The following is a 26,136-nucleotide window of genomic DNA, read 5'->3' on the forward strand; positions in this document are numbered from 1 at the left end:
TCGCTATGGAACCCTGTGGAGGGTGCTCCTCTGTGAGCCCAGCCAGACTCTCTCCGTCCTCAAAGAAGGAGAGTTATCGGTTAACAACACTACAGCTGCTTGGAGACAAATGAAGCCCAGGATGGTGCTGTCCTGCCCCCCAGAGTCCCAGAAACATAATCCACCCTGGGCCCCAGATAGGGGAGAACCAGTGGTTGGCAGAATGCCCAGTTTCTATCAGGGCATTCAGAATGGATGCTACTCTTCCCAGGGACTTCGGCTACCCAGAGTTTGGGAGGGCTGGGGGCAAATCTTAAAGGAGGGTTTCAAGATGGAAGCAAAGGGCCCTTAGATAATATTTTTAAACCTGTTTTACTGATAATGAGGACTATTCCTGAGACTGGGTGATAGCCCCACACTGTTCTAAGCACTACCATATATCTTACACAAAAGAGAAGCTAAGAGCTACCTCATCCTCCATCCCCAGAGCCCTCAGGCCAGGTAGCGCCAAAGCCACAATGGCCCCCAAGGTCCCTCACAAGGCCTGCATCTTTCAGGAACAAGAGCCAGCCAGGACGCGAATGCAGTCAACTGTGTAAAGTTTACAAAATGCAATGGAGGTGGGTGCAAAAGAGAGGCACCAAGCTCCACCGCTGGCCCCCAACACACTTCTTTGCAATTCCTCTAAACCCCTGAGCCTCCGCAACCTAGAGCAGTCTGGAGCCTGGCTGCCAGGGCCCAACCCCAGCTGCCCTCAAGCAAACACCCCTTTCTTCTCCTGGCCTCCATCTTCACTTCACTAAAATAGATCGTGACAAGAGATCCCTCCCAGGGATGTGAGAAATATGCAAATAGTGACATGGGTTAAGTGGTTGTCACTGGGCCAAACAGGACTATGAGCAGCTGTTATCATTAGCCATGTTTCAAAGGTCCAAAGAGTGCTGATATCAAGAACTGCTCAGCTGGGCGTGGTGGCCTTTAACCCCAGCGCCAGAAGGCAAAAGCAGGGCGCAGGGTGCAGGGTAAGGGGCAGCTGGGAAGGTGACTTCCTGAGTGTTGGGGTCTAACGGACCTGGGTCCCTGTTGGCAAATTCCAACAAGTCCCAGCACTGATCAGTCAGTGTAAATAACGGAGTAATGGAACCCAAGTAAAAACGGATCAATTGGACAGAGGATGAGGCTCAGGGGGTGGAGCCTTTGCCTAGAATTCGGGAGACTCTGGATTCTATTACGGGGGAAAAAAAATGATCCCGGTGATTGGATGTTATAAAATTCCTCTCTGTCACCACACCAACAGGAAAGCAGTTTGGCACTTTGGGTACACAAGGAACCCTGGGATATTGTCAGAGGCCAACTTGGGCTCAGAAGATGTGGGTGGATCTGGAAATATGCATTTCTGGCCAGTTCCTGGGCATTGCCTACACTGCAGAGGCTCAGACAGGGGAGTAGCCAGCAAGACTGGACCTTTCTGAGGCCCTGTTGAGACTGGAAGATAATGGCTAGACAGCCTCACGGTTGCCCCCGGAAAAACCAAAACCCCTTCAACGTGACTAACTAAAAATAAATAAATAAATAAAAAATAAACCACTCCGGAGTCACTCGGCCCTCCCTACCGCAGCTTCTCCCAGTCTCTGCAGCAGGTCAGAGGGACAGCAGTGGTGGATGGGGAGGGTCCGTTCCTCGCTCACCCGGGCCTAGCAGGCAGTCAGGCCCTGAACTGCCTGTGCCCCTGCACCCAGCAAAATCAGTTTGCCTAAACTCCCCCTCAACTCTAGTTCATCAACAGATACAGAACTCTGTGCCTCCACCCCTACCCCGCCAGGGCACACCAGCTCCGGCCATCAGTCCGTAAATAACAGAGGACCCAAACTCAGCTGCTGGACTGGGCTTGAGGATGTAGCTGCAAGGTAGAGAGCTTGTGTGGCACGAGAGAGACCCTGGGATCCATCCCCAGAATAAAAAGGAAGGAAACCTGATTGGTTGCCCAGTGATTGGATGGTCTAAAAACTCAACCCTGTTACAACTGTTTCCAGTCCTTTCCGGGAGCCTATTCTTTCATTGTTTGAAAATTACATTTTGGAGAAAGCCTGGCCCAGGGTCACCCAACCTACTTTGTCACGCAGACCTATTTGTTCCGTTTTAATATTTGTAAGTTTATGTGCATGCATGTGTGCCTGCGTGAGTTTATATGCACTGCAGGCATGCAGGAACAGCGAGGGCCAGAGGAAGGCATCAGATTCCCTAGAACTGGAATGACAGATGGCCGTGAGCAGCCTGTGGGTTGTTGGGAGTTGAACTCAGATCCTCTGGGAGAGCAGCCTGTGCTCTTAACCACTGAGCATCTCTCCAGCCCCTCCCCTCCCCTCCTCCCCACCCCCCCCCACCCACCCCCCGGGCGCAGCCCTAGTTGAAGCCAGTGCGTGAGCACACGACTCGCAATTCCCACACGTTCATTTCTTTTAAACATTACATTTTGCTTCCTTTGTGTGTGTGTGTGGAGAAGAGCGCGTGGGCAAGAGCCACAGCACATGTGTGGAGGCCGAACAACAACCTACAGGAGTCCGTTCTCTCCTTCTCCCATGTGGGACCCTGGGGGCTCAAGCCCTGGTCATCAGACTGAGCAGCAGGCTCTCACCTGCTGAGCCTTCCCACAAGCCTTCACTCCTTAAATAAGGCACGTGTTACCGAGCAATCATATCACACGAAGGACACAGACAGGTTTTGTTATGCATATGTGTGTATGCATGCACGTTCGGGTGTAGGGGTGTACACGTGTGCAGGTGTGTGGGTGGGGGGTTGCACATACAGGGAGAGTACATGTGTGCGCATGTGTAGAAGACAGACATCAGCCTCAAGTACTATTCTCAGGACCTCTGGCCTCCTCCTTGGAGACAGGGTCTCTCTTTGGCCCCGTGCTTTATACTCAGGCGAAACTGGTGGACCAGCCCCAAAGATCCCCTTGGCTCTACCTCCCTAGTGCTGGGATTACAAGCACGAACCCCCACATGGGTTCTGGGTCTTGAACTTGGGTCCCTCACATTTGCAAGGGAAGCTTTTACCAACTTGGTCATTCCCAACCCCCACAAATACAAGTTTTTAAATGATCATATCTTGAAGTAAAGTGATCAGATCGCCTTGCACACTTCCACTTTAGGGAGTAGCACCCACAAGGTCTGGACCTCACGCCCTGAGAAGCATCAGCAAGCATTAGGGACCACACGCCTGAACCCTCGCTGGAGTCTGAGTGGGTGGTGCTTGGGGGAGACTGGATTGATAACGCTGCTTTGGGGCCTTCCACAAGTCATTTCACCCTTTTCAGACTCAATATTCTCATCTGCAAATGGTCTTTTGCACAATTTAGCAGAGGTTAAACAACGCATTCCAGGTACCTGACACTGGGCAGCTGCCGTCAGCAGCCACCCGACTGTTCGCTGGCATTTGAGGCAGCATAAAGCCCAGTCAGACTTCTAAGAGTATTTCTTAAGAGTCTGACAGAGGGAACTAAATGGGTAAGGTTCAAAGGCAAGTGGGTTACCACGGGAACCAGGAAGTCTACGGCCGGTAAGGACCTATGCTCACCACAACCCACAGGGGGCGCTGGGACTCAGCGCATCGCTGTCTTCTGTAAGTCTAATGGGCCTTTTACATTTAGGATTTTACAACCCAACTGTGTGACTGCGCTCAAAATAAGGGGCACGTCAGGGATAATTGGCTGTCTCTGCCAAATGTGACTGGGGGGGTGGGGGTGGGGGGACAGACCTTCACTTCTTATGTTAGTCTCTCCATATTGTCTGGAAGTCTGATAATGAACAGAATTCTAACAATGATAATTTTTTTAAAAATGAAATCTTTTTATAAGGAGATAAAATGAAAAATGTACCCACAAAATAGCAAAGAATACCAGTCATTAAATAGTCTGGAATATAAGCCTGGCATACAGGAGGCTGAGGCAAAAGATTACTGTGAATTTCAGCCCGGCCTCAGCTGCATAGTAAGTTCCAAGCCAAGCCTATCTTGCAAAACCAAAATTAATAATAACGGTGATTATAAATATTATGAAAGTAACATCCTTTAAAAATCAAAGGAAGGCTAAATGAATTAGGGTTTTTCCTTTCTTCTTTATATTTATTTTGAAACAGATTAGCTTCAAACTTAATATGTAGCTGCAGATGACTTTAAATTTCTTTCTTTCTTTTTTCTATTTTTATTTATTTATTTATTTATTTATTTATTTATTTATTTAGAGACAGTGTCTCTCAACATAGCCCTGGCCGTCTGGAGCTCGCTCTGTAGACCAGGCCGGCCTTCTACTCAGAGATCCACCTGCCTCTGCCTCCCGAGTGCTGGGATTGAAGAAGTGCCCCAGCATACCCAGTGTTTATATGACGCTAGGTCTCAAACCCAGGGCTTCATGCAGCACTGAGTTGTCCCTAGCCTTTGTTTTAATTCTCAAAAGAGCAGAAGATATTATAATTCTTAAACTGATATTCAAATTAATTTTTTTGGTTAAAAAAAAGAAAAAAGAAAGAAAGAAAAGAAAAAAAAGCACAGTCAAACCGAGGCTAAATGGACGGCAAATTGATTGGGATCGAGTTTCAAGCAAACTGACCACAGAGGGATTTGAACACTAGGGAGATGCGCTTAAAGAGAACTGGCCCAGGCCCGTCTGAAGACCTTGGACTCTCGGCAGTGGAGGCAAGGCCTCTCAGGGTGGCTTCCCTTCTCCACACACAAGAAGAGCCCTGCAGGACAGCAGAGCTGGTGAAGGTCACAGGAAATGGCTACACAGGGGGACAAAGGTGATAGCAGTGACCAGCACCCCAACATAGCAGAGGGCGGCAGGGAATGTCTCCCAGCGAGGAGACAAAGTCTCCAGCCGTGGCCGTCCCCTGGCAGGCTGGTGGAATGGGTGGCTGGTGTTCGGTGTCAGCAGAGGGGAAGGTGGGAGAGAAAGAAAGAGAGAGCCAGCCAGCCAGAGCCTGTGAGAGAGCCCGGGACACAGCCAGTCCACCAGACAGGAGGAGGAGAGATACTTACTTGTCGGTTTATCCGAATCTTAATGATTCCAGTGAGGGAAACAGAACAAAGCAAAAGAGACAGATGTTAGGCCAGAGGTGGGTGGAGGTGGGCAGGACACAGGAGAGGCCAGAAAGGGTGATGTGAGCTGGCAGGCAGAACAGAGACAGGTGACGAGGACTTAGGTGGAGAGAGGGATGGGCATGTCCCTGCCAGGGCCCCGAGAGTACCAGGTAGAGCCCCAATGCGCAAAGTCCGGGGTCTCCAAGCTGCCCAGGCTTGGCTCTTACCCCAGGCAAGGAACAGGATGGGAGGCAGGGAGAAGGCAAAGTATTCTGGGAAACAAGGGGCGGCACATTCAACTCCAGGAGGAAGATGGAAGAGGGAGAGGAGAGACGTCTCCAGAAGTCCTGATGACCTCAGCCCTGGTAAATTGTGGCTTCCTCCTGAGCCTTCGACTTCACTGTTTGTACCTGACTTCTGCCCCCTTCCTCCACAGCCACACTGCTTCCTCCACCCAGTCTACACAGCCAGCCCTGGCTTTGCCACTAACTGGCTACGTGACACATTTCTTCTTGCCTATGCTTTTCCCAGCTAATCTGAAATGAATTTCACTGCATGTTTCTTTCGATGTTAATCTGTTTCCCCTACTAGAATCTCTGCGTCATTTTTTTTTTTTAAGTAACAGTCACGTGTTCTCATCTCTATCCCTGGTGCCCAGGTGCTCAAAATACATTTTCTACACAATTAAAAGATGCTCTTTCAATCTCAGCTTGCTGCAGTCAAGTCCCTGGGCCCTGCCCAGTTCCCATCACTGCCACCGCCACCCCCCATCCACACCTGTGAAGCCTGCCCTCTCTTGGCCCCTCCCCACACCCCAGCCAGATCCAACAGTTGTTAGAACAGCCAAATGGTGAGCATCAGAGGCTGAGGAGATAGCCAAGCTGCGTCTGGGGTCCTTTCTTTGCCACTCTAACTGTGTGACCTAGGGTCAGCAGCTTCACCTCTCTGAGCTCCACCTTCTTCCCCTGTAAGGTGAGGCCACGCGTTATAGAGTGATAAGATTATATAAGAAATGTGAGACTGTGCGTAAAGCGTTTATCACCGGGCTCAGTAAACACACCTCACTCTATGTGAAGGACCACTGTAATCAAAGTCAAAACACTCGAACAAGAAAAACACTTTCCTGATGGCCCTGGAAAACTGCCCAAGCCCTTAGCCTGACACTCAAGGCCTTTACCATCTAGGCCCCTGTAACTTCTTCCAAGTGCTTAGCCCCTTGCTGAGGCAGCTCCTCCCTTCCCTCAGTCTCTCTTCTGCCCTCAGACCTTTCTCTATGGGCCAGCACAGCCCTCGAGATGCTGTCCTGAAGGCTTCCCCCCGACTCTCAGCTCCCCATCTCTGAGTTCCCTGGCACGCAATGCAACTCAGCCATTCAGACCCTCATTCATCCTCTGGTGGGTTTCTTCCCTGCCTAGACAAGTGAGCCTGGAGGGGACAGGGGCAGGGACATAGAAAGGGGGGCGGGCTAGGCACTCACGTCTATGTAGTTGGCAGAGATGTAGTCAGCATCTGGGTCTCCCAGCACTGGATGCAGTTTCACTCGGTGCCGGTCATCTGTGAACAGAGCGGCAGAGCAGGGCTATGCCAGGGAGCCTAGAGCTTGGTAAATGGGGAAGACCTCCTGGAGACAAGGGCAAGTGTCCAGGCAGGGACACCAGGTGACCTTTATAAGGGCTCAGGGTTGATCAGTAAGCTCTGGTCACCCCATGAGGCTGGGCCAGGGGTTAGAGTCTGGGTATGGAGTTGAGGAAGATGAGCAACAATTAGCTGTGTGACCGTGAGCTGAGATCTCAACCTCCAAATCTCATGTCTAAGAGAGGGGTGCACTGCCGCCCCTGTCACAGGACCGCGAGTGAGACAACGGTGCAGTACACTATGTCCTCACCACAGCGGCCAAGGCCCTTGTGTCTCTGAGGACGAGACTACCCACTTCTTCATTCCCTCCTGTCACTGTGAGTCCCAGCCCCTTCCCTCAGAACTCACAGGCAGACACTGCTTCCTGCCGGCTGCCCTTGAGTTTATCTTTCTTCTTCGTGGCGTCCCAGCCTTCAAAGAAGCTCTGTCAAAGGGAATCTGATGGTCAGTGGGGGAGAGAGAGAGACCCCAAGATGAAGGCGGTGGCGGGGGGGGGGGGGGGGGGGCAGGGCACAGAAAGGGCCAGGTTCAAAACACCTGAGTGTGGCTGAAAGGAAGGTCAGAGTTCACAGAGTTTAGGCTACAGAAGCCTGAGTTTGAACTAGAAGGAGAAAAAAAAAAGATGAAATGATAAAGATTAAGGGGGAGCTTAAGGTTAAGCGCTGGCAGTGCTGGTGGTACGTATCCAGACAAGGGTGGCCGGAAACCAATCAGATGAGGGTCAGGGGTCAACCAGAGAGAGGACAGACGCATGATCAAGGTGGAGATGAGGTGGAACAGTGAGAAGCCAGACAGTCCGAGCTTGAGGCAATGGTCAGAGTCAAGGGCAAAGTGTTACGCTGAGGTGGGCACTGTCCGGGGAGGGTCCAGTGAGGGCTGGACCGAGAGTGGCCAAGCGAGAAGCCGGGCTCACCTCATACTCCTGCTTGAAGCCGTAGCCCTCCGCCGTCCTCATCTGGTTGATGTGCTGCAGGAGGTCGGCCACGCGGACTGCTGGGTGAAGCTGCCCTGTGTGATACGGGGAGCCCTTTCGGCCACATGGGCGCCGAGGAGAGCCCCCCAGGAGGCTGCTGGCCTCGGTGACCCCATTGCTTCGTTGGTCTCCTGCAGTCAGAGGGAGGGAAAAGGCCTCTCATATATATGTATGCCCGGCCTGGGAGGCCCTAGAGCCAGGAAACACAGCCAACATGGAGGGTGGCTGGATCATTCTGTAGAGTCAGGCTTAGCAAGGCCACCCTGTACGAGCCTCTGCAAACCTTTCCCTTCCGGGTCAGGTTTCCCATCTACAAGATGAGCAAGTCAACGGAGGTGACCCGTTGGGACTTCATGGCTCTATCACCCTGTGACCCACTGACATCTTCACACCACCGTGCTGGGTTCCACCGCTCAACCTGCACAGGGAAAGTTGGCAGAGACCTGGACACGCCCTCCTCTTCCAGGGAACAATCTGGAACATTGGCAACTCCCAGCAATTACCCCCCCCCCCCCATTCAAAGACAAGCTGAGCAAAATTAGCTTGCGCAGCCGCCCCCTCCACCGACAGTGCCAGGCACCTGAATAGAATGTTTCTCCTGAGCCAGCACTTTGATTGTCAGCCAGTGAAGTGGCCCAGACGGAGGGGGGGGGGGGTGGCCCCACAGACCCCAGAACCTGCCAGACAGACACACCCCTTCCCTAGCGCTTAGAATCATCATCCTCGGTGACACTGTGCCTTGGTTCTGGAGCTCAGGCCTAAGGCTGAGGAAAACAGCCACCGTTTCTCCCACATGGAGCCCTCACTCACTGTCTGCCTCCCACTTGTGCTCAGGAAAGGCTGCGTGGCAGAGTGAAGACCTGTCCTCCACATGTCTCACTGGTCTCACCTGTCAGGGACTGTGACGGGATCTCTGGCAGGTGCCGCTCTGCCCTTCCCTGAACCTCTCACGTGCTGTTCCCTTGACCTCAATATCCTTCCTCCCCCCCCCACCCCCGTCCTTTATACTCAGAAAACTCATACCTATCCCCCATGTCTCAGCAGCTAAAAATGACCCCCTGGAGGCCTTCTCCATGGCAGACCTATGCTCCTCCTCAGCAACCCACAGGGGAAGGATGAATGCAAGATGCCCAGACCAGACTCCCCCAACGTCTGCGAGACCATTCCCTCGGTTTCCTATGCCCAGGTTTGAAAACTGCATCCTGGCAGCAACTCAAGACCTCGGAAGGGTCTTCTTACTTTGCCATTCCCCTCAGTCCTAAAGATCCCACCGTTTAACAGAGAATAACTGTGTCCTGTATTTAACTCTGAGTTCCTGTCACAGCTAGAGGAGTGTTCAGTACCTAGTCTATCATGTGGCCAGACGCCCCACACCCTTAACCTTACAGATGGGAATGCTGAACCTGAAGCAGCAAGACGGGACTCCTGTCACAGTGGCAGGTATAATAAGGCTGCAAGATGGCTAAGTGGGTAAAGTGCTTCCCATACAAGCGTAAAGACCTGAGTTCAAATCCCCAGCGCCCATGTAAGAAGCTGGGCACAGTGTCAGACACCTGTCACCCCAGCACCTGGGAAGCAGGGACACATGTGTCCTGGGGACTCGCTGGCCAGCCAGTCTAGCTGAATCTGGGAACTCCAAGTTCAGGGAGACCTTGTCTTACCAGATAAGGTGAAGAAGCAATTAAGGAAGGCATCCCCAAAATCTCTGGACTACACACGAGCCTGCAAACATCTGAACGCACATACATACACACACACACACACACACACACACACACACACACACACGCATACTACACATCAACATTTACACGCATGCGTGTACTTTGCCCACATGGACACTTACACACATGCATGTGTGTGAATGCCTACACACATTGCATGCACATGTGAACACTTACACATACATAGGCAGGCTCACACGAATATACAACAGCACACATGAACACTTATATACACAAACGCACGAATTAGATAAAGAGAGGGGGAGATCTGTGTTTAAATGAGTCTGTGTAATTGTGATGTAAACAAAAATAAGTATATTTCTTCCCTGTAAGACCCCTCGGGACTTCCAGCATGTCTGCATGCATTTGAAATATTCAAGAGGCGAGTGGAACAGGGCCGCTCCACATCTCAGCGTTCAGGGCTCTTCTGTGTTTTATGAAACATCCTTCAGGGGGCGGCAGGACCTCAGTGGAGAGTGACAGAGGCTCAGGCTCCATCAAGGCCCAGTTCTGCACGTGACCTTGCGGATGCTGCTTAGTCCATCTAAACTTCCGCTTTTATATGTGAAATGGGGAAAAAACTGATGTTCAACATGGCGGCGTAAAGGTTAAATAAGGCAACACGCGAGAGGCACCCAGAGCCTGGCACCAGCCACAGCCACCCACGGCAGCCACTGGCACCGTCAGTTGTTTCCAGGAAAAGGGAGTCCTGGAGTCCCTGAAAGCAAAGACAGCTTAGCCCTTCTCCAGAAGTGACTCTGGTCCAGCCTGAAAAGCCAGTTCCAAGAAGCAACCACAACAACACTTGAGTACACACAAGACGTCAAGAAGGGTTGGTGGGGGGGTAGGGGGACAGCTGGGGAGATAGCTCAGCCAGCAAAGCGCTTGCTACACAAGCCAGGTAGACCTGAGTTCAATCCCCAACACTCATGTAAGAAATATCCAGGCATGGTGGCGTGCACTGGGAGGCAGAGACAGTAGGACCCAGCATCCCTGGCAGCTCACAGGCCAAACAGTTTAGCCTAATGGGTGAACTACAGGGTCCGCGAGAGACCCTGTCTCAGGTGGTGAGTAAGAAGATACCTGATGTCAACTTCTGGCCTCCAAATGGAGAGGGGGGGGGAGAGAGAGAGAGAGAGAGAGAGAGAAAGAAGTATACACACACAAATGCATACATACACACATACAGACACAAAGGATCTCTGCTGGCTCAGAGAACTCAGATCATGCAGGAGACTGGGAGCTCTGGTGTTTATTGTGGACACCGTGCCAATGGCCACCAGGTAGGAGGACAACCAAACAAGGGTGACAGACAGGAGATGGACAGCTTGGCCCACAGACCCTAATCGGCCCACATGACCAGCAGGCACATAGGTGCCGTCCTTTTCTGATGACCAAGGACCAGGATGAAGCCAATGATGTGAAAGCCAAAGCTACATCCAGGCAGCTCGCAGCTGAGCCCCGCCCCCCCCAGAACAATGCAAGGTATTCTACAAATGAGGCCACGGGGAAAGGATGGGCTCCCATGCCGTGGCCTGGTTTCCTGGCCTTAGAGAAGACAGATGCCCATACTCTTGGCTGTGGGATCTGAGAAGCACTCCCTACCCCATGCCAAGCTCTGTGCCAAGGACCAACCTGCTCACCCACCAGCAGGTTGATTGGGTAAATGCTTGCCTTGGGAACATGGGCCCCAGTGACCACATAAAAAGCCAGGCATGGCAGCATCTGTCCGTAACCCCAATGCTGGGGGTAGGGCAGGATGGAGATGGGCTGGGGCCCCCAGTGCAGTGAGAGGAAAGAGGGAGCAGGCCAGCACAGGCACTCAACACCTCTGCTTCCTGGTGGCCTGGTTCCGCTCTCTTTACCCTTCTCGTGTTGAGGGATTAAAACCATTGAAACAGTGAGCCAAAATAAGCCACGCCTCCCCGAAGCTGCCTTTATCTGGGCACTGAAAAGATCTAATACCTGCAACACGGTCTTCTGTTGTGAACCGAAATTGGGTCTCTGGCATACAAGAATCTTACCAAAAAAAAAAGGGTTGGTTGAGCCAACGGGGAGAGAGTAGACAAAGCTTGTGAAGGTTCTAAGACTCAGCTCCAGTCTCCTGGACACAATGGTTTTCCAGATGTCACAACCTCGCCTACATTGTGTCCAACCTCCTTGTCCCAACACCACCCAAATCTCCCCTTTCCCAACACAGCAAGGCTTGTGCGCACCTGTGAGGGTTGAATGAAAATGGACCCCACAGGCCCCTTAGGTAGTAGGACTATTAGGATGCGTGGCCTTGCTGGGGTGGGCGTGGCCTTGCTGGAGGAAGTGCGTCACTGGGGGGTGGGCTTTGAAGTTTCAGCTGCTCAAGCCAGGCCCGGTGGCTCACTTGCTCTTCCTGCGGCCTCTCTCAGCTATCTCCCCCAGCACCGCGATTGCCTGCCCGCCACCACGCTGACAATGGACTAACCTCTGAACTGTAAACCGGCCTCAATTAAATGTTTTCCTTACAAGAATTGCTTCACAGCCATGGAAACCCCAAGACACCACCGTACCTCAACACCTACTCTCTCAGCCCCCACCAAGGGTGCCCAGCCCAGTGAGACACAGTCCTGGCCTTCCTCTGCCCGCCTCTACGCACTCGCTTCCGTTGCTTCTCCTCACGCGTTTGTCCTCCCTACCTCTGACTGCCTAAATCCTTCTGTGCCTTCAGACCCGGACCCATGCAGCACACTCAAGTGCTGGCCATTCGTGATTTCCCCCTCTCTGAGCCTCTTCCCGCGCCACCCCCCGCCCCCACTTGATTGTTTGTTCGTGTATTTATATTTGAGATAAGTCTGAGGTAGCCCAGGCTAGCCTCCAAGTCTTTATATAACCAAGGAGAACTCCTGCCTTCCCCATCCAAATGTTGGGTCGCCGTGCCCTCCGGATGTAATGCTCGTGGTCTAACCCAAGAGCTTCCTTCACGTCAGGCGGGCACTTCGCCTACTGGAGCTATATCCACGGCCCTCTTTCTGTAAAGCGGAGGTTGATGATCGCTACTAAGCCATGTGAAACGTCAGGAGTTCAAAGAGGCTGACTACGAAAAGGGAATACGTGTTCGTCAAGCTCGGAAATGTACATGAAATAGATTCCCTGACAAACGCAACACCAAATTTGCATCGCTTTCTGATATACGTGTGATATTTTTATAGACATATCAAAAAAATCAAAAGTGATTCAAAAATAAGAAGTCTGAAAGCCTGACTCCTTTAAGGAAGCCGATTACGAATTTTAAATCTGGGGCTGGCGAGATGGCTTCGGGGGGACCCATGTACTCGTTCCCAACTCTGCCGGCCTGAGTTCGGTCCCTTGAGACCCACATGGTTAAAAGGAGGGAACCAAGTCTCACGCGCTGCCGGTAACCCCCACATACATATACAGTGGCACTCTTGTACCCACACACCTATGCATATATGCACAGAAAAATATGTAAATAAGAACCTAACACATTTATAACTTCTCAGAACTGTTGATAGCACTAAATGTCTCCAGGACCCACATGGGAGTAGCCCTGATCCCCAGAGGGTCGGTTACTCTGGACTCCTTAGTTAGTCCTTGAGTTCCTCGAGCGAGGAGCTACATTCATTCACTTCTCTTCCTCTTCCTCTTCCTCTTCCTCCATCACTCCTCCCCCTTTTCCAATGGCACTCAGTAGTAAGGCCTGTGCCCACCTTAACACCCACTCTTTTTTTTTTTTAAGAGCCTTAAGGATTCTTATTTATTTATTTATTTATTTATTTATTTATTTGAGGTTTTTGAGACAGGGTGTCTCTATGTAGTTTTGGCCATGATGGAACTCATTCTGTTTTGGTTTGGTTTGGTTTGGTTTGGTTTGGTTTTTCGAGACAGGGTTTCTCTGTGAAGCCTTGGCTGTCCTGGACTCCCTTTGTAGCCCAGGCTGGCCTCGAACTCACAGAGATCCGCCTGCTTCTGCCTCCCGAGTGCCGGGATTAAAGGCGTGCATCACTACATCCAGTAAAATATAATACGTTTTAAAAGAAATTTTAAATCTTTCCATAAAGAAAACAACAATCAAAAAGATTGTCTTTTAACAAATTCCACCAAACCTTCCAGAAATTAATTACTCTAACCTCCCATGAAGAAGGAAAAAAGCAGAAACCCAGTGCATTCATTAAAAAAAAAAAAAAAAAAAAAAAAAATCTGATACCAACACTGGCCAGGAAAAGAAGAAAGCAGAGCCATTTATAATAAGAGCCCACCAGGAAAGGCCACTTGAAGATCTTGAACAATAAATGCAGTAAATTGGAAGATGTAAAAATGCCACTCTCTTCATTAACACGCAAAAGGAAAGCCGTGCCTATTGCAGTGCGTTCAGGAGAAAGGTCTGAGAAGTTTAATGAGTGTTTAGTCTAAAACCGACTTAGCAAACCGGAAACTGAAGGGAACTGTTAACCTGACAAGACATTTCGAATCTCAGACCCTCAGCAAGCTATTCTCCACATTTAAATGATGGAAGCACCTTTTTTTTTTTTAAGCCAATAAAGCAAGACAAAGATTCCTGCTATTATAAACCCTTCTCCTCAATAGAATACTATAGATACTGAGCGGTGATGTTCAGAAAGCCATGGAAAGAAAGGCCTAGAACAACTGTCCTCAACCCATCGGTCATGAGCCCCTTGGAGTCACATGGTAGATATTTACACTAGGATTCATAACAGTAACAAAATTACAGTTATGAAGTAATCTTATAGTTGGGGGTCACCACAACATGAGGAGCCGTGCTAAACGGCCGCAGCATTAGGAAGTGAGAACCGCTGGCCTAGAAGAAACAAAAGCCTCTGGTACCTGCAGATCCTCTGGCTGCGCTGGGAAACCTGAGAGATTCTAAGGAGAATGTCAATGAAGGAGTATGAATTTAAGATCAAGTCACATATCAAAAAAAAAAAAAAAATCAACCGCAAACTGGGTGTGGTAGCGCACGCCTTTAATCGCAGAGCTCGGATCCCAGAGCCAGGTGGGGCTCTGTGAGCTGGAGGCCAACCTGGTCTACAGAGCAAGTTCCAGGATTAGGCAGTAATACATAGTGAGATCTTCTCTCCAAAAGAGAAAGAGGAAAAAAGAAGTGATGGAGAGGAATGGAAAAAGTTATTTTAAAGTGCACTGTGTGCAATAGCAGTCAGAAATAAAACAGTAGAAAGGTCAGCAGGGAAAGGGTGCCGGGAAGCCTGATAGTTTGAGTTCAATTCCTGGGACCCACAAAGTAGAATGAGAGAACTGACTCCCAAAAGTTGTCCTCTGACCTACACACCAACAGACAGACAGACAGACAGACAGACAGACAGATACACACACACACACACACACACACACACACACACACACACACAAGCGTATTTTTGTAATTTTAAATTTTTTTAAAGATATATTTATTTATTATTATGTACAGTGCCCTGACTGCCTGTACCCCTACAGGGCAGAAGAGGGCATCAGATCACGTTATAGATGGCTGTGAGCCACCATGTGGTTGCTGGGAATCGAACTCAGGACCTCTGGAAGAGCAGCCAGTGCTCTTAACCTCTGAGCCATCTCTCCAGCCCAATTTTAAATTTTTAAGTAAGAGACCTGGGTATGGTACAGGCTGGTGGTGAAACACTGCGCTTGGCATGCACTAAGCCCTGGGTCCAGTCCTCAGCAGCAAAAAGGAAGGGGCCTGAACATACAGCTCACAAAGGATGTACAAGAGTTTCTGTGAATAAGCAAGGTGATATGTGTCATGTTCAGAGAGGAAAGATGGCCTCTTAACTTTGGTCTGGAGATTTGATATGAAGCCACTTGAAAATATGATTCTAAGCCGGCCGTGGTGGCGCACGCTTTAGTCCCAGCACTTGAGAGAGGCAGAGGCAGGTGGAGGCAGAGGCAGGTGGATCGCTGTGAGTTCAAAGCCAGCCTGCTGATCTACTCAGTGAGTCCAGGACAGCCAAGGCTACACAGAGAAACCCTGTCTCGAAAAACAAAAACAAAAAAAACAAACAAACAAAAAAATATATATATATTCTAAAATTTGTAACAAAGAGACTGAAAGAAAAAAAACCACGAAGAGCAAAAGGGGTGGGTGTGTCTTGCATATTAAGAGAGCTGTGAAGGTCCTGTGATTTCAGCCCAGGGATCAGAAAACTGACCTGATAGAAGAAAGCCAGAACCCAAACCACACATCGTGGTACCGTGACGCACGGACAGGGACTGCCAACTCTGTGAATGGTAAAGAGTGAGGGGCCCACGAGCTGACTCAGCAGGTAAAGGCACTTGCCACACAAGCCTGGCAACCTGAGTTCGATCCCCCCAAACACATCTGAATGCAGACCCCACAAAGTTGCCCCCCAACCTCCACATGTTCGCACAGTACATGCTCCCCTGCCATCCGCCCCCGACCCGTATCATACACACAGAAAATAAATCAAAACAAGAATTTTAAGAGAGAAAATGATGCAGAAGCTGTTCGTTATCAGTGTGAATAAAAGAAAATCCTTAACTCATGCCACACACTAAGATAGGTTCCAGAGAAACATTTAAATATGAATTGGAAAGCATTAAACTCAAGGGAGCAAAGGTTAAAAAAAATGCTTAATGATGTGTATATGTGTATGCATGTGTGTGCATACATGTGTGCGTGAGTGTGTGTATGTGTGTGGGGGCATACATGGGTGCATGGGTGTGTGTATACATGTGTGCAGGCAAGCATGTGTGTTAGTGTGTGCACACATGCACATGCCCTTGTGGGTGGGTACACACGTGTGGGCGGGTGCAAGTGGACATGCATGTGGAAGTCAGAGAGCAACACTGGGTGTTTCCCTCTATCACTCTCAAAGGTCTCTCCCCGGACCTGGAGCTCACCACTTCGGCTCCACTAGCTGGCCAGAGAGCTCCAGGGACCCACATGTGCCCAGCCTTTAATGGCTGAACTATCTCTCCAACCCTTGCCTGGCCTTTTAATGGTCAGTTCTAGGACTTGAACTCAGGTCCTCGTGCTTGTGTGGCCAATGCTTTACAGAGTCATCTTCCCTTCCTGGCCCCAGAGAAAAAGTCTAAGGAGACAAAAAAAAAAAAAAGCAGAAGTCACAGAGGAAATCACTGACAAATGTGAGGACATTAAAATAAAGACTTTTCTATTCCTCCAAAGATGCTATAAATAACACGGAAAGATGAGCTACAAACTGGGAAAAGATATTTGCAATTCATATGTGACAAATGATTATTATCCTGAATATATAAAGAACTCCTAAAAACCACTAAGAAAGCAACCAAAAAAAAAAAAAAACTAACAGAAAATGAGGTGGGAGATGTGTGCAGGCATTTCACGGAAGAAGAGGCCGGAATGCCAATCATGACTGGAAAATGCATCCAACCTCATTAGCACTCGGAGAAATGCAAATGAACACTATAGAAAATCACCATTTCATACAAACCAGCTCCGCTACGGGAAGAAGGCTGGCGGGTTTTAATCCCGGTGTACAGCAACAAAATCCTTCCCGCTGGAAGGGGCAAAGCAAAACTGCTTTGGAAAACATCCTGGCCCTGGCTCACGAGGTTGAGGGAGCAGGAACCTCGTCACCCAACGAGTCTACACGTAGGAGCCCACATGCAGGAGTCTCTAAAGACCTGCGGGCCGGCGCTTGCTCTCCACAGCCTCACTGTGGTAACCGGAAGCCAGAAGCCCAACCAGATAGTCACAAGGAACACAGCGTGTTGGCCAGAGAGCTCCAGGGACCCTCACGTGCCTAGCCTTTCATGGCTGAACCATCTCTCCAACCCTTGCCTGGCCTTTTAAAGGTCATACGATGGAAAACTATGCAGCAGAGAACAGATAATGAACTACGACAAAGCGAAGCGTTCCTGTGGGCAAACGTGAGGGCACGACGTTGGCTTGAAAAAGAGTGTGGGTTCCTTTTCGTGAAACTAGAAGATGAGTAAAAGTATACGTGTGTGCGCACACGTGCCATCACTGGCCTTAAGAGGCTAGAGAGAAGGCTGGAAGGACTAGAGAGGCAGCTCAGATGTTACGAGCTCACTGTCCTTTTGTTGTTGTTGGTTGTTTTGTGTTGTTGGGTTTTGGTGGATGAGGTTGAGTTTTGAACCCAGGGACTCCATTGAGCTAGGTAAGCACTCTGCCAGTGCACTGCCTCGCAGTCCAAGCATACACTGCTTTCACAGGGGACCCAGGTTGGGGTTCCCAGCACCGACACTAACTGCAGGGGGGGGGGGGGGGGGTAGGAGTTCCAACGCCCTCTGCTGTCCTCCTCAGGTACTACAATCACATGATGGACACACACACATATTACGCAGGCACACATAAAATAAAAATAAATAAATCCTTTAAGAAAAAAATGGACAGATAATTGTGAATACAAATTTGGGGGAGGAGTATTTATGTGAGGGTAGCAAGGGGTGTTGTTGGAAGCGGCACTCTGCCACAGTTCTGATATTCACAGTTACGGCTTTAGCCATAAACAGTGGTTCAGTGTCATTCCCTATTTTGCTTTGTGTAAATCAACACTAAATAAAGTAAAAAAAGGATGGAAAACGAACAAAGTTAGGGCCTAGCACCTAGCAGCTGACTCGCTCCGCTCTGGCCATCGGAACACAACACCAAGTGGTTCACGTATGCTGTCTTATTTGGACACAGCAGCCCTGTGGGGAACTAACTGGTCTACCAGGGGAGATGACCCTCTTCTCGTCTTATATGTGAAGAGACAGATGTCTAGAGAGCTTAATTAAGCAACTTGCCCTAAGTCACACGGCCTTATAAGGAAGAGAGTCCAGAAGCCAGCGCAGGTCTTCGCGACTATAGACTGCTGGTCTCCTCCACACCTAACCCCCAGCTACAGGATCCCAGTGTGGGAAACAGTAGGCGCCCAAAGAGAAGTGAAGGTGCAGCAGGGCGTGGTGGCACACGTCTTTAATCCCAGCACTTGGGAGGCAGAGGCAGGTGGAGCCCTGTGAGTTTGAGGCCAGCCTGGTCTACAAAGAGAGTCTAGGACAGCCAGGGATACACACAGAGAAAGTCTGTCTCAGAAGAATAAGAAGAAGAAGAAGGAGAAGGAGAAGGAGAAGGAGAAGGAGAAGGAGAAGAAGAAGAAGAAGAAGAAGAAGAAGAAGAAGAAGAAGAAGAAGAAGAAGAAGAAGAGAAAAAAGAAAAGAAGTGAAGGTGTGCTCATCGCCTCATGCCTCGCTGGCAGAGCTCTTCTCAGCCTCTCCAAGCAAAGTGTCAGCACACCCGGTGTATTCTCTGAATTTCTGGGCAAGTGTTGATACACAGAAGGGAGAGGCCTTGGCAGGACTCTGTCCTGTGACCTGTGAGTCTGGCGGCCAGGGAGGGGCCAGTACTTACCCCGAGGGCTGTAGCCAGGAGCATCCATGAAGGACAAGCCCAGGCGCTCATCCTCCTGCAGGGTGCTCTGGTCTGTGAAGCTGCGGTCCACGGCACTCATCATGTGAGTCTTCTCCTGGCGGTAGTTGACAGTGGCTTTAGTCATGCTCACAGGCTTCCTGCAGAAGAGGACAGGTTGGAGACAACTGGCACTGTGGGTGGGGCCAGCAGCACTCAGCTGTGGGCAGGAAGGCCCCCACTCTCAGAGCCCTCGGGCTCTGGGTGCAAAAGGGACACTGGCCTATACTTGTCACTCGCCTGCCGAGAGCAGCCATGAGCTGGGTCCTTGTTTCCTACCCCTGCTGACTCCAAGGACTCAGGAGACTGAGGCCTAATTAGATGCCACTGCAGAGCTCCCATCCCACAGACCGGGAAGATTAATCCATACCAGGCTCCAAATGCCTGCCTCCCAAAAAATCCCTCCCTGGGAACCCCTTCCATCCTGCAGGAGGAGAGCCAGGCCTTATGGGGGCCTTATGAGGGTCTGCTCTGGCAGCTCACAGGTCACCCAGGAAACTCCGGCTGTGGAACCCTATCACCCATCTACCTGGCCGGCAAATGAGTGCAGCAAGAGGAGGGAAGGGCAGCCCTGGGACCCCTCGTGGGTGGAGCCCTCAGGCTGTGACTCCCAGGTACTTAGGGAAGGTGAGAGGCAGAGAACCCAGCTGTGTGTCCCTATAGCTAAAAGGGCAAAAAGCCCCCATGGAAATGGCCTGGGACCCATGTGGAGACTGGGAAGACCCTGCCAAGCTGGCTGAACAGCAAGGCTCGAGAGAACACTTCAGTGAGTGTGCGCTGGCCTAGAAGGCAGTTTCCAGTGGTGTACCAGAAGGCTCTATTCCCAGCCAGGGGCCACCAGCCTCCTTAGAAAAACTACAAAAGCAATCAGACCCACAGAAGACAGAGCACAGGGTAGTGGGGGGGGGGGAGGAGAACTGAGGGGGGACACCTGACTCCACTGGCCTCCGGCTGATCTCAGTGTGAGAGCAGGCAGATGGAATTTAATGTACACACTCAAAAGTTCCGAATTTAGGTTCAAAAATTATCTGCACGAAATCACGGGGAGGGAAAGCAGCCGCGTCAGCAATTCCTTGGAGCGAAAGGAGAAAAACTGGGGGCTGGTTCTGGGAACCAACAGGATGGGGGGGGGGGCGCGGGGGGTACAGGTTCAGGAAGCTGGGGTGGGAGAGGAGGAGACAGAACCTCAGTGGAGAAGGGGTCACTGAGGGCCGGGAAGGCGATGTGAGCTGCAGGGTGGCTGGGGGTGGGGGTGGGGGGTACAGAGCCAGCTCACTCTAGAGGCAGTGCCTTGGCAAAGAGGAAAAAATTCCACAAGGGGAGGGGAGGGGAGGGGAGGCCATAGAAAGGGGTTGACATAGCCAGAGAAGGAGAGGGCGGTGGGGAGGGCAGGCCCTGGGAGCCTTGGGAGCCCAGGGGAGCCAGGAACTACTCACGGATAATAGGAGTAGGCATAGCGGTCCCTCCTGGCAGCAGCGTGCAAAGAGAAACAGCAATGTGGCCGGGCTTCCCTCCCAGAAGGAAGGGAGCGCACGGGTCAAGGGGACCATCCTCAAGCTACAGGCTGACCAGATTCAGTCGCCATGAGCTAAGGCTACAAGCCCTTCCAGCATCTTCCCTGCGTGTGCTGCGGAGGTGGGCAAGCAGTCTGAGGGATGCACAGCTTTTGTAAGTACACACACACACACACACACACACACACACTCACACACACACACACACACTCCAAGGCACCTTCCCTCATCCAAGCTGGTTCTGGCCTTTGCAGACAGCCCTTGCCCTCAGGCTCTTCTCTGCAGTCTCCACAGCCCCTGAACAGGCAACCCAAGCATACACCTAGAAAAGAGAGTAGCTAGGGACAAGAAGAGACAGGATGGAGAAGCCCCAGCAAAGTGGAGAAGCCCCAACAAGGTGAAGAAGTCCCAACAGGATAGAGAGCCCCCAGCAAGACACCTAGGCAAGCCTAGGACCCACTCTTCCCACCCTGACTGACCCCGACTATGGAGCTCATCAAGGAACCAGGCCACCCTCTCACTGGACACCTGAAGAGTGTGTGTGTGTGTGTGTGTGTGTGTGTGTGTGTGTGTGTGTGTGTGTGTGAAAAGCCTCACACTGAGCTAAGACTGCTGCTGACTGGTCGAACCCTTGCCTAGCATGCTCAAGGTTCAGGGCTCAATCTCCAGCACTGGGGAAAAAAGATCCCATTTCACAGATGAGGACACTAAAGTCACAGGTTGTCATGGCAAAGGCCAGAGTCCCCTAGGTCTCAGAATTTCTGCCTCAGGATCCTTGCCCAGGAACTCGCTCCGTGTTCCCTCCCTCAGGCCCAGGGGTTGGTGCTATACCTCCTCCCCTGTCCATTATATTTGCAACACAGGCTGTTCTGAAACCTGTTCGGATCTGCTCTGTCCCAACCCAACCCACAGTGCAATGTGGGGGAGCCCTAAGGAGTGCACTGGCTCTCCAAGGACAGGACCAGGGGACACAGTGATGGGACCCAGTGAAAGTAGCAAAGTGCAGTGCTGGGAAAGACAATAGTTTTAGGGAGCCTCATAGATAGCCTTGGACAGGTATGGGCATATGAGTTCAGGACTGTATACTAGAGGCAGTCTCCGAGTGACACCCTGACTACATCTATGACCCACCTGGCCTGGCCAGAGGCTCTGTTTGCAGGATGTAGGGATGTTAGCCAATGTGGTCAATTCTCTCCCCTCAGGGGGAGATTTCTAAGACATTCCAGCATCCCCATTTATAGCCTCCTACACCTGCACCCTACTTAGAGGCCCCTCTCGGGGCTACCGTTGGGCACACCTGCAGGGACCTGCCGTTGGCGGGGAGCCTACAAGGAGGCCTTCACATTTGTAGTGAGGCCTGAGTTCAGAGCAAGCCCTACCACTTTACCTTAGCGCTGCGGGCAACTCACTTTAACTACAGAGTCTCCGTTGGTGAACAGGGAGTCAGACCTGCTGTTTGTCGAGATCCAAGAAGGAAATGTTCTAGGATCGATCCCAAGTGCCAGAACCTCGTCTGGCACATTCTGCGTACTCAACCGCTAACGCTCCTGGCACGCAGTCATTTCTCATTAAGTGATCATTAAAAATACTGTCTCAAGACACTGTTCTGGAACTTCAGAAGAAGAAGAAGAAGAAAAAAAAACTGAACCTGAGCCCAAGATAGGCCATCCCCACACACAACCTGAATTCTGCCAGCACACTATCGCTATTACTGACGGCCCCAGCCACCTCCTTGTCTCCTGCCTGAATCCTACTCATCTGCTCCTGGCAGCCCAGAGAGCCAGTGCCAATCAGCCTGTGTGTGCCCAGCCTGGCAGCAGCAGGGACTATCAAAGCCAGAGTCCAGATGGGGAAGGATGAGACTGGCTCTGCCTGTGGCTCCTATGGGTGACCTTGGGCAGGTCCACTGCCCCTTGCAGGGTTCAGTTAAGGTGGCTGAGCCACCATGCTGTGGAGGTGCCCGGTAAAGATGAGATGATTAGCCCGTGGGTGCAGGCAAAGAGGGTCTCAGGCAGGAGTTCCCACCCTTCCCCTAACTCTGCTTAACCCTTGGTGAGAGGGGGCCCCAACTCTGCTTAACCATTGTGTCAGGGGTGGAAGGCTTGTTTTGGTACTCTGAGCTTTCGTCTTGCTTTTGAAGCAGGATTTCACATAGCCCAGGCAAGCACTGAACTCAGTATCTAGCAAAGATGACAGAGAAGATGGCCTTGACCTTTTTGATCCTTCTGTGTCCATCCCTGGAATGTTAGGGTTACACACGTGGGCCATCGTTTTGGGTTTAGGCCAGGCTGGGGACCGAACTTAGGACTTCATGTACGCTAGGTGAGCACTCTACAGAGAGAGGCGGGGATCGTCAGCTTTGACAGACTCTGTTGCTTTAAAACCATTCTAAACTCTAGAGCAGATGTCCTTCAACTCCCTGGCAGCTCTCTCACTCTGAACCCTTAGAGGGCCAAGTCACAGTCAGGTAGGTCCCTTCCACGCCTTCCTATTGGAACAGCCCCTGTCAGCAAAGGAGGGTAGAGCCTGCCTCCAGCACAGCTCCTTGGCACCAGGCAGTGTACTCATTCCTGGATAGTGGCACCTGGCACCATCCAAGCCTATGCTTTACTCACAACAGTGCCCTTTGCTGAGCCTCTGACTCTCACTGTCCAATGCCCAAGGATCTGCTCTATCAACCCCAGCCACGGCTCCTCTGTGCCCAGCAGGGCCTTCCAGGAATAGGGGTCCCCTGATGGGTCAGGGCACTGGGCCCACTCACCCTTTGCGGATGATGACAATGATGGCCCCCAGGAGGAGAATGAGGACAGCAAGGCCACCAGCACAGATGCCCAGGATGAGCCCCATCTCCTCTGATCTCTGGGACACCTCCAGGGGTCGCTTGCTCTCCTTGCAAGCAGCTGGGGAGAACACACAGAACAGAGGACCAAAGGGTCAGATACCGCCCAGGCCAGGATCTGAGTACCAAGGTACTAAATAGGCTGCACAAAATGCACATGTGCCCAGGCACTGCCTCCCCCATCCGTAGAGGCATCTTCCCCCCCACACACACACCCTGAATCCCATCCCAACCCCTACCTCTCAGCAGTAGCCCTGTTTTCCTATTCTAGGTCAGCCTCCCGGGGCCTGCTCTTCTCCTCTTAGGCTCCCCAGAGCTGCCCCTAGGATCTCTGACAGAGAGCTGGGGACACCTGAGGCCTTCACACCGACCCTCATGCCCTCCTGCCAAGTGATGGAAGGCAGAAGGTACCAGTGCCAACAGATGATCAGCCCCAGGAAGTAACCAACCACGTTCCACCGCTAGAAGAGGGACTCACCCCGCAGCCTGTCCCCATCTGTCTCTCCCACCACAGGAAAAGAGACAGACACAGAACCCAGAACCAGGGACCAGTTACTGACACCCTCAAGATACAAACACACTGGCTTTTTCTCCACAGACTGGTCCCTGTCTCTGTCAGGGTCCCTTCTGTCACTGTGGGGAGTGTAAAGGGTGGGAGAGGCTGCTTGCTGTCCAGCTTGAGAGAAGAAGCCCTTGAAGTGGGCACCAGGTGGCTAAGACAGGAAGCCTGTCCTGCCCAGCGCCTGCCAAGTACAGCCCTATCTCCCAAAAGCCTGGGTCCCCTGCTGCTGCACAGATGAGAGGCTGGGCCTGGGCAGGGCTGGAGACACACAGCCAACTCACCTTTCCTGGCGATTCGGATGCAGTTCAGTCGGGTTTCCTGGAAGTACAGATAAAAGGGGCTTAGTGACACAAATGCCAAACCCACACTCCACAGATCAGGATCTCCAGTGAGGAGCGCTCGTACGTGGTCAAGGCTCACATGTCAGATGACAACTGTTAACTACGGACGCTCCATAGAGCTGTGTCTTAAGACCAGTGAGGTCGGAGAACACAAAAACAGCATGGGAAAGTGAGGTAGAGCCTCAGACATGAAGGCAGGAACTAGATCCAGGGGTCTGCTTAAAAAAAAAAAAAAAGCCAGGCAGTGATGGTGCATTAATCCCAGCACTAGGAAGACAGAGGCAGGTGAATGGCTGTGAGTTCGAAGCCAGACTGGTCTACAAAGCGAGTCCAGGACAGCCAGGGCTACACAGAGAAACCCTATCCTGCAATAAATAAATAAATAAATAAGATATTTTTTTAAAAAAAAGGAGAAGCCAGGACTGGAGCACTGAGGAGCCAGAAGCTCAGAGACCAGGGAGGAGCCCAGGGATGAGGGAGAGTCTGGGGTTGAGGTTGGGCCTGGGCCTCTAAGGCAGGGCCTCAAGACACAAGGGGGCCTGGACAGCAGGAGTGTTGGAATGTCTGTGGGAAGAAGGTTGAGACCAGGAGGTTGAGGCTCAAGGAAACGGGGTTAGGTATCAAGGAGTCTAGGACCAGGTCTCAGGCCTCAGTGGTAGGTCTCCCCAAAGGCTCCCCATCCTACCACCCACTGCCGCAGCCTACCCCACCAGGCCCCAGCCAGCCCCTCACCCCTTTCAGGTGGCTTGCCGCCTGGAAGTAGATAAGGTAGGCCTTCCTGGGCTCGAGCGGTGGGTTCCAGAAGCCACGATAGGTCTGGTTGTCGCCCACGGTGAAAGGCGTGGCCTCAAGCAGGCTGCTGGCAGCCAGTTCAGCCCCAAAGTAGTGCACCAGGCCTCGAGCCAGTGCCGCCTCAAAGGTCAGAGGTACCGAGAAGCAGTCCGGACCTCCTGGTTCCCGCCGCAACCACCGTGGCCGCTCTTCCTCCACAACCACCTGGTACACGCTGGACAGGGAGGAGACAGTGCAAGTGACCACAGAGGGCCCAGAGGGCCTTCGGGTGGTGAAGATCTGAGGCTTTAACTCTGCCTTTTTCTAGAACAGCAAGTTACAGATGCTCCGAACCTCAGCTTCCTAAGATGAAGTGACCCAGGGTGCAGATGGACCGGACACTTAGCTAGTGAGTGTCCGTTGTTATCGCTGCCACCAATTGTAGCCCATTGACACTAAACCCTGAGGCCCACCAGACCTCATCAGTGAGCCAAGTCATGTGTGACACAGAACCTGGGACCCGAAAACAAATAATGACTCTTCCCTGGGTAAAGGATGACTAGGGCGAGGCCACATTTACTGTGTTCACGTAAGCAGCCCTGTGCTGGTCCTGAGGGATCTGGGGCTCCTGGAACTAACTGTCCCCAGCAGGATAGGGACGCTCACTAAGCAAGCAAGCATACCCTGGTGCCCCTGTCTACAGTCCCTCTCAACCCTAAGGCAGCCCTCTGTCTACAAATTGGAGCCCACTGTGCCCCAGAGGGCCCTGCCACCCTTCTGTCTCCTGACAGCCGTGGTTCTGTTTGTTTTAGCACCTCACTGAAGGGGCTTCGTCTGTGGGCCCCTCCAGCCCACCACGGAGCTCAGCCAGAGTGAATATGCAGGGGGTCTGGTGTGTTTAAATATCTCCCATCAGCCTCCCTCACAGCTCAGTCCGTGACAGACACTCACCCGTGACTCCCCGGCTGCCGGCCTCCGCTCTGGGAAGCAGGAAAGCCCTTGCCTTCCCTCCAGTTTCTGGTGCATGGAGTCAGTCACTGCCCGTCCACAGAATCGCTACAAACACCAGCCTAGGTCCCTCTCAGTCCTCCCTCCCCCCACCCCCACCCCCAGGCTAGGGTCAAGCCTCCTCCAGCCTCAAGTACTCAAGCTAGAACGATGTCCAAGGAAATGGAGCCCCAGAGAGGTGAGGGCACATGCCAGGGTCACCAGTCCACCATGTCCCACCTCCCTAGATGGGAGCATCTAGCTTGACCGGTCCAGCTCATAGGCTCCCTCGAGAGGAC

General features: G+C 51.7%; 1 protein-coding gene across 7 annotated transcripts in view; it reads right to left on the reverse strand.

Moving 5' to 3' along the window:
- PTPRU (protein tyrosine phosphatase receptor type U) overlaps positions 1 to 26,136 on the reverse strand; it is an 83,686-nt gene that overhangs the window by 14,529 nt on the left and 43,021 nt on the right. For 2 of the 7 annotated variants that reach the window (XM_084785119.1, XM_084785118.1), the window contains exons 12-20: positions 24,812 to 25,085; positions 24,020 to 24,056; positions 23,099 to 23,237; positions 20,260 to 20,289; positions 18,767 to 18,924; positions 7,607 to 7,797; positions 7,042 to 7,117; positions 6,536 to 6,612; positions 5,017 to 5,034 (exon numbers count right to left, since the gene is read on the reverse strand). In XM_084785119.1, coding sequence (XP_084641245.1) covers positions 5,017 to 5,034; positions 6,536 to 6,612; positions 7,042 to 7,117; positions 7,607 to 7,797; positions 18,767 to 18,924; positions 20,260 to 20,289; positions 23,099 to 23,237; positions 24,020 to 24,056; positions 24,812 to 25,085 — 1,000 coding nt within the window. The remainder of the gene's footprint in view (positions 1 to 5,016; positions 5,035 to 6,535; positions 6,613 to 7,041; positions 7,118 to 7,606; positions 7,798 to 18,766; positions 18,925 to 20,259; positions 20,290 to 23,098; positions 23,238 to 24,019; positions 24,057 to 24,811; positions 25,086 to 26,136) is intronic. The other 5 variants (XM_084785123.1, XM_084785122.1, XM_084785124.1 and 2 more) reach the window with 4 other exon arrangements.

The sequence above is a fragment of the Acomys minous genome (genome assembly GCF_964271855.1).
Source record: "Acomys minous genome assembly, chromosome: 6".
Taxonomy (NCBI): domain Eukaryota; kingdom Metazoa; phylum Chordata; class Mammalia; order Rodentia; family Muridae; genus Acomys; species Acomys minous.